The sequence below is a fragment of the Neophocaena asiaeorientalis genome, unplaced genomic scaffold, assembly GCF_003031525.2.
Source record: "Neophocaena asiaeorientalis asiaeorientalis breed wild unplaced genomic scaffold, Neophocaena_asiaeorientalis_V1.1 scaffold469, whole genome shotgun sequence".
Taxonomy (NCBI): Eukaryota; Metazoa; Chordata; class Mammalia; order Artiodactyla; family Phocoenidae; genus Neophocaena; species Neophocaena asiaeorientalis.
Window position 1 is genome coordinate 2,435,838 of NW_020172691.1, and position 7,298 is coordinate 2,443,135.

At 54.7% G+C, this 7,298-nt stretch overlaps 1 protein-coding gene across 2 annotated transcripts in view; it reads right to left on the bottom strand.

Moving 5' to 3' along the window:
• Positions 1 to 4,614, bottom strand: part of GZMM (granzyme M) — a 5,696-nt gene extending 1,082 nt beyond the window's left edge. For both annotated transcript variants that reach the window (XM_024740082.1, XM_024740081.1), the window contains exons 1-3: positions 4,517 to 4,614; positions 1,248 to 1,407; positions 93 to 228 (exon numbers count right to left, since the gene is read on the bottom strand). In XM_024740082.1, the coding sequence (XP_024595850.1) occupies positions 93 to 228; positions 1,248 to 1,407; positions 4,517 to 4,580 (360 nt within the window). In that variant the 5' untranslated portion in view covers positions 4,581 to 4,614. The remainder of the gene's footprint in view (positions 1 to 92; positions 229 to 1,247; positions 1,408 to 4,516) is intronic.
• Between the last annotated feature and the right edge of the window lie 2,684 nt (positions 4,615 to 7,298).

A 7,298-nucleotide genomic window follows, 5' to 3' on the forward strand; every position in this document is an offset into this window, starting at 1 on the left:
GGGGGAGGGACAGTGGGGAGGGGACCCTGGGGAAGGGAAACACCACACTGAGGGAGGGGACCTGGAACCACCATTTCTCCCACTGGCAGCACCTTAAGCAGCGCGAGGTCATTCTCCAGATGGGGGGCTGGCTTGTATTCGGGGTGCAGGACCACCTGCCTGATATGGCAGGTAAGGCCAGGGTCTCCGAGCACGTGGAGCCCCAGCACCAGCCTCAGCAGCTGTGTCCTGGGGGCACAAGATCAGGGTGTGGGCGGCAGCCCTGCAGCCTCAGGGGCACTCGGTGTCCCGCACCCCCTCACCCAGCCTCTCTCTGGGGTCCTTCCCCTGCTACTGCTCAGTCCGTTCTTCTCCCCACCTCCTCCAGTAAGCCTTCCCTGCTCCCACCCCTCCCCAGACTCGGCCCGGCCAGGGGCTCGTGCTGTGTGCGTCTTAAAAATGTTGACCCTCCCTGCCCCCACCACCAGCCTGGGGCTCCAGACAGCGCTTCTGTTATGCCTCAACATCAGTGATTTGTTCAGAGGCTGGCAGTGACCTAGCTGGGCCCATCGGGACCTATCCTCGTAAACTTGCCCAAACTAGAGAGGAAGAAGCTCTTTTTACGGGACTTAAGGGGGCCCATCCTTGCCACCATGGGAGAGAGCCTGCCTGATAATGTGGCCAGGGGGCAAGACAGCAGAGTTGAGACACAGGCAAGCTTCTGAGCGCCTCATGGGAGCACCTGGATCAAGCCATGCCTGAAGGCTGCCTCCTCTTAGCGTTTTCAGTTACATGAACCAACAGGTCCCTTTTGGTTATTTCACCCAGTTTGATCTGTGGTCTTTGTTACTGGCCAGACCAGAGGTAGGGCAGCTCTGGGATGGGTTGATTTGGTGGCTTCACAATGGCATCAGGGACCCAGGTTCCTCTCTGTGTTGGCCCTGCCACCCTCATAGACCAGCTCTGTCCACATGGCCACAGGTGGGAGATATACTCCTGGGTGTCACAAGGGGCCTGACTCTGTCCACTTGGAAGGTGCTTTGTTGTAGCAGATAAACCATCCCCAGGAATCCTCACGGCCTAATGTCACATACACACACCTAAGGTCAGTGTCACATACGCACGCCTCAGCAATCGCTGCAGAGGGCAAGGGGACCCCCCCCGACAATGCTACAATTGGCTTAAATCTCTCAGGTGAGAGTGGGGATAACAGGATAGATTTGGGGACAGCTGGGGGGATGGGGGTGGGGCAGGGCAGGGTCACTCACGGATGGGTCAGGCAGTGGGCAGCTGTCAACACCCACTGCCGGTGCACGAGGACCCCCCCACACAGGTGGGAGCCGGATTTCTGCAGCGAAACCATGTATGGGTGTGAGTTGGGGGCAGCCTCTCGGCCCCCAATGATGTGGGTCTCAAACGTGTTGCCTCCTGGGGATGGGGAGAGAAAAAGCCAGGTTAGGGCTGGGTGCTCCATCCCTGCCATGACCCTGCAACTCCAGCTCTGCAGCCCTGGATGGAATGTTCTGGAATTAGACGATGGGGTTGGTTGCACAGCTCTGAATGCGCTGAAATTCTCTGAATTGTATCCTTTAAATGGGCGAATTGTACAGTATGTGAATGACATCTCAATAAAGCTGCTATAAAAATTGTTCTAAAACCAATCATGAATTAAAAGGATAAAAAGGTGCTCTGATGTGAATCAGCTCAAAATCTTCCTGGGATTCCCCATCATGCTTTAAACATCTAAACTCCTCATGACCCACGAGACACACATCAGCTGACCCTGCTTCCTTCACACTCGCCCTCACCCACTCCAGCACTTGGGTCTCCCTGCTGTTCCTCCAGGGCACTGCCCTTGTTCCCACCTCAGGGCCTTTGCATGTACTGTTCTGGAAGCCTGGAGTGCATTTCCCCCAGACATTCCGAAGTCTGGCTGTCTCACTGGTCTCGGCTCAAAAGTCTTCTCCTCAGAGACCTCTTCCTCTTACTCAGCTCTGTTCTCTTCCAAGCACTCACCCCACCCTGGTGTTGTATCCCACACACTTGCTCATTGCCTGTCTATTCCCACTAGCCTATGAGTGATGCAAGGACAGGCTCTGTGCCAGTCTTGTTTACAACAGGTCTAATACAATATATGGTCAGCAAATAAGGAAGGAAGCATGAGTGGATGGATAGATGGATGATGGATGGATGATGGGTGATGGATGATGGATGGATAGAACGAAGGAAGGAAAGAAGGGAGGGAGAAAGGATAGGGGTGGATGGTTGGGTTCCTACCCTGCTGGGTCACCAACTGATCACAGAACTATTGTCATCCAGCCAGGCCAGAAGAGTGGGATGCCCACCACGGCTGTCCTTCCATTTCACGCCTCCAGGTGCCGGTTCTAGCCGCGCATTCATGATTTGGGAAGTCAGGCAGCCGGGGCTCGAATTCCAGCTCCGTCACTCCCTGCTGGGCAACCCAAGCTAGGCTGCCTCACTCTCTGGGCTGTGGTCTCCTGCCCCCGCAAGCTGGAGTTGTGTATAAACATACTAGCACACCCTGCCTCCTGCGTGCTGCTGGGGGGTAAACAGCCTGCATCTGCCCCACATCCTGTGAATCCAGCTCGAGGGTGAGGTGTGAGGAGTATGCTCTACCCTCAGAGTCCCAAAGTCTCCCCTCAAGACAACTACAAGGGGAAATGCTTGATTTCACTTTGGAGAAGCCCGGCCAACCTCAGCTTCTCCAAGCGGTCAAACGGATCCACCAGGACAGGGCGAACACAGCCCCCCCTCCGTGGGTCCTGTGGAAACTGCACCACCGGAGCCCAGTCTGGGGACGCAGCTGACAGGCCCACCGTGGCCAGAGGACCCCGGGGGGACATAGAGACGCTTCCAGAGCGCAGGGACTGAGGACAGCAGGACGACGCAGTGACCCACAGAGGACCCCGTGGCGACAGTTGGAATAAGGTGTCTGTAGGTGAGCGGATAGGAAGGATGCTGAGAATCTACCAGTCACATAAGGGGCTGTCTTTGTTCTCAGAAGACTCACTGGAGCGCTTAGGGGTGAGGGGCAGCACGTCTGCAGCCCACTCTCAAAGGGCTCAGAAAAAGAATGATAAACATACCTATTTATATTTTACACACACACCCCAGGGTCGGGATGCGAGTGGAAGAGGGGATGATAAAGCAACTAAAGCCAAATGTTTACGACTGAGGAATTTAGGGAAGAGAAGATGGAAGTTACCTGCACGATCCCCTCGACTTGTCTGTAAAAGCAGAATTAAGTCAAAAGGAAAAGAATGTAAAATATCTGTCCTGATGGGGCCTCTCCTCTGCCCCAAGGCTTCGCCTCGCCCTCAGGCTTCACTTAGAAGTCCTAACAGCTACTGTAGATAAAACTCACAGACCCTCAATCCACCTGCTAAACTTTCCGAGCCTCCACTGCACTGAGCTGTGAGATGATCTCCTCAGGAAGGGATCATGTGCCCTTAGCAGCCCTCTTCACACTTTTTTTTCTTTTTTTTTTTTTTGCGGTACACGGGCCTCTCACTGTGTGGCCTCTCCCGCTGCGGAGCACAGGCTCCGGACGCGCAGGCTCAGCGGCCATGGCTCACGGGCCCAGCTGCTCCGCGGCATGTCGGATCTTCCCGGACCGGGGCACGAACCCGTGTCCCCTGCATCGGCAGGCAGACTCTCAACCACGGCGCCACCAGGGAGGCCCCACACTTTTTTTTTTTTTTAAATGCTTTTCTTGGGTCTCGCTTTTTAAAAAAATTGAACTATAGTTGATTTACAATGTTGTGTTAGTTTCAGGTGTACAGCAAAGTCATTCAGTTGTAGATATATATTCTTTTTCAGTTTCTTTTCCGATTTTAGGTTATTATAAGATATTGGATACAGTTCCCTGTGCTAAACAGTGGGACCTTGTTGTTCATCTCTTTTATATATAGTACTGTCTATCTGTTAATCCCAAACTCCTGATTTATGCCCCCCCATTTTTTTTTGCCCCCCCATTTTTTTTTCGCCCCCACGCCTTAAGGCTTGTGGGATCTTAGTTCCCCCACCAGGCATTGAACCCAGGCCCCGGCAGTGACAGCACCAAGTCCGAGCCATTGGACTGCCAGGGAAGTCCCACATCCCTCCCATTTAAAAAAATTTATATTATCTTCTCACTAGGTCATCCACCTGCCCCGCACAAAACTGTTGGGGGAAAGTGAAACTCCTTCCCTCCCTCCGTGCCTCCCAGCTCTGGAGCCTCCTTCCAGAAATATTCCAGCAAAAGGGAATGGATTCTCACATAACTGTCAGAAAAGAAACCCCCAGGACGGCAGGCATCCTCGGCCTTTTGCCCTTTGCTTAACCCACCATCTATTTTCAAGGCTGTTTCAAGGAAAGCCGCCTTGTGCTTTTGGGGCAGCCAACATGTCTTCAGTGGGGTCCCTTCTGAGGACGGGGTAGTTGTTTCCAGTCTCTGTTCTGATGCCCCGTGCCCTGTCTCCCACCCCCAGAACCCAGGTGCCACAGCTCTGGGCCTCAGTTTCCCCACCGCGCTCACCTGCCCACAGGGCTCCCAGGACCGCCAGCAGCAGCAGCAGCATCGGGGATCGCGGGGCCTCCATGATGCTGGCCCCGGGCCCCCAGCGCCACCCACACCCACCCTTCCTGTGGGGGAGGTGACATTCACAGCTCTGGCTGGTTCCACCTCACCCTGAAGTGCCTCTAAAAGATACAGACTCTCTGAAGACAAAACCCCGTCACCATGATCACACCTGAAAAACTGACGGAGAAACCTTCATTAGCATCTACTGTCCCATCGTGTTCAAGCTCCCATCTCACACATGGTGTTTTGTGGTTTCAGTGGGATTATCTCCTTGCCCTGTTGTCTTATTGTGGCAAGATACACACACCGTAATTCACCATTTTAACCATTTTTAAGCGCACAGCTCAGCGGCACTAAGCACCTTCACATTGTCGTGCAGCCATCCCATCATCATCTCTAGAACTTTCTCATCTTCCCAAACTGAAACTCTGTCCCCATGAAACACTGACTCCCCACCCCTCCCCCAGCCCCTGGCACCCACCGTCTGCTTCCTGTCTCTGTGGATCTGACTCCCCCAGGAACCCTCTGTGAGTGGAACCACACACTGTGTGTCCTTCTGTGTCTGGCTTCTCTCACTGAGCGTCATGTCCTCAAGGTTCATCCCTGTGGTAGTAGGTGTCAGAATCTCCTGCCTTTTTAAGGCTCAGTAATATTCCACTGTCTGGGTGGACCACGCTGTTTAGTTTTTTTGTTTTTTGTTTTTCTTTTGGCCATGCCATGGGGCTTGCGGGACCCTCAGCAGTGAAAGCTCAGTGTCCTAACCACTGGACCACCAGGGAATTCCCTGGACCACATTGTGTTTATCCATCATCTGTCCATGGACATCTGGGGTCTTCCAGATTTTGGCAATTTTGAAGAAAGATGCTATGAACACTCGTGTGTTATGAGTACCTGGGGGGCTCCTGCAAATCCGAGGGTCCTAGCCAGGCTCAGCTAGGTCCTCCCTCCTTCAGTCCACCCCTCTCCTTGCTGCTCCCCGACACCACGTGACCCCAACCAGCCAATCAGAGCACACCCCGTACCCCCTGGCCACAGGGTTTGGTTCAGGGTAGAGGACCACCCTAAGCCCTAAAGCAGCTCAGTGAAGACTGTGGCCCGCATTTCTTCTGGAGCTTTTCAGACGGCCCTCACTCTCTGCTGGACTTGGAAAGATGTCACCCTGGGTGTGGGTGGGCCCAAGGCGAGAGGCGTCCACCTGAGAATGAGGCCCACACAGAGGAAGCTGACCACACGCTCAGTGCCTGAAACCACAGTTCTGGAGGCTGCAAGCAGGAAATGGGCTTCATGGGGCAAAGATCCAGGTGTGGGCCGGCCTGGTTCCTCTGGGGCTACAGGGGAGAACTATTTCCTGCCTTTTCCAGCATCTAGAGACAGAGATGCTGGGATTCGGGCATGGACGTTTTCAGAGCTGTTATTCTGCTGACCACAGGTAGGGGGAGACACCTGGCTCCAGCTGTGCCTGAAACCCCCGCCCTGTCAGTCACGGAAGCCAGTGAAATTCTCCTGCACTTGAGTCAGTGTGATGAGTCAAGCGTTCTTCCCTCTGATACTGAAAGGGTTGTGATAAATAAAGACGACGTGGATGAAAAATGGGTCACAGAGGCGGATGAGATCGCCCCGATGCTGGGGCTCTGAGGCCAGATGCAAACCGTCCACCTCTCCTCTGACTGCGTCTGGCACATGAGGCTAAGGTTGTCTTCCCCCAGGAGGGCTTGTGAGGCCAGGGTTCAGTTTTAAGAAAAATGAGTATTTATAGGGTGTTCACGTGTCCTACCTTGTTTAATCTTTCTAATAACCCCAGGAAGTAGGTTTCATTGGTATTGGGGGGCAGGGGAGGGCGCCATATTTTGGCAACTAAGAAGAGACGAATTTCAGATACACGACAAGTAACTTTTTGGTATGATCACGTCCCATGCATTACATGGGATGATCTTAGAGTAAAAACAGTTTGTTTACCTGAAATCCACGTTGAACCAGGCAAACCCAACGCTGAGGCCCCCGGGTGGGAGTACAGGATCCCGAGGCCCCGGTGCGAGGCAACTGCGTGCACGAGCTCCTTTGGATCTGGGGACGAGAGCTGGGCGTTTACACCCCGCCTTCCATCCTCAGATGCTCCCTAGAGGGTGGGTCCTCGACCCCTCCCCTTGGGTCTGGGGGCTCACGCCTGTTCCCATCTGTCCCGTGCAGGGCAAGTGGCACCGCGTGACCCTAGGGCTGGTGGGCACTGGCCTGGCTCCTGGGCCCTCATCCTCCCGGCCCTGAGGCTCCGGTCATCTAGGCGGTGGGGCAGTGACACGCACCCCTCCCTCCCCGCACCCATGTGACCCCGACCCACAGAAGCCGAGCGTGATGAAGGGTGAACACCGAGTCTGGATCTGTTTGTTACAGAAGCCTGGGGAAGGGGAGAAGGGGTCCCAGGGGAGCAGAGGGGCTGGACCCACAGGCCCAAGGGTGGTGGCGGGTGGGGTAAACGTCCCTGTAAACGCCCAGACGGTGTTTCTGGCTTTTGGCACAGACGCTAGGTTGCAATCACTCAGCTCTAGAGCTGCCGCTCAGAAGCGGCCAAACGTAGGGGAAGAAATGGGTGTGGCTCTGTTCCAATAAAACTTTATTTTTGCCCAGGAGCTGGGGCTTCGGACCCCCGGGGCCACTCCTCAGCCCCAAGAACACACCCCAGGCCCCCACCTGGCCAGACCCCGGTCTCTGCGGCCCCTCCCCCCAAATCAGCAAACCTGAC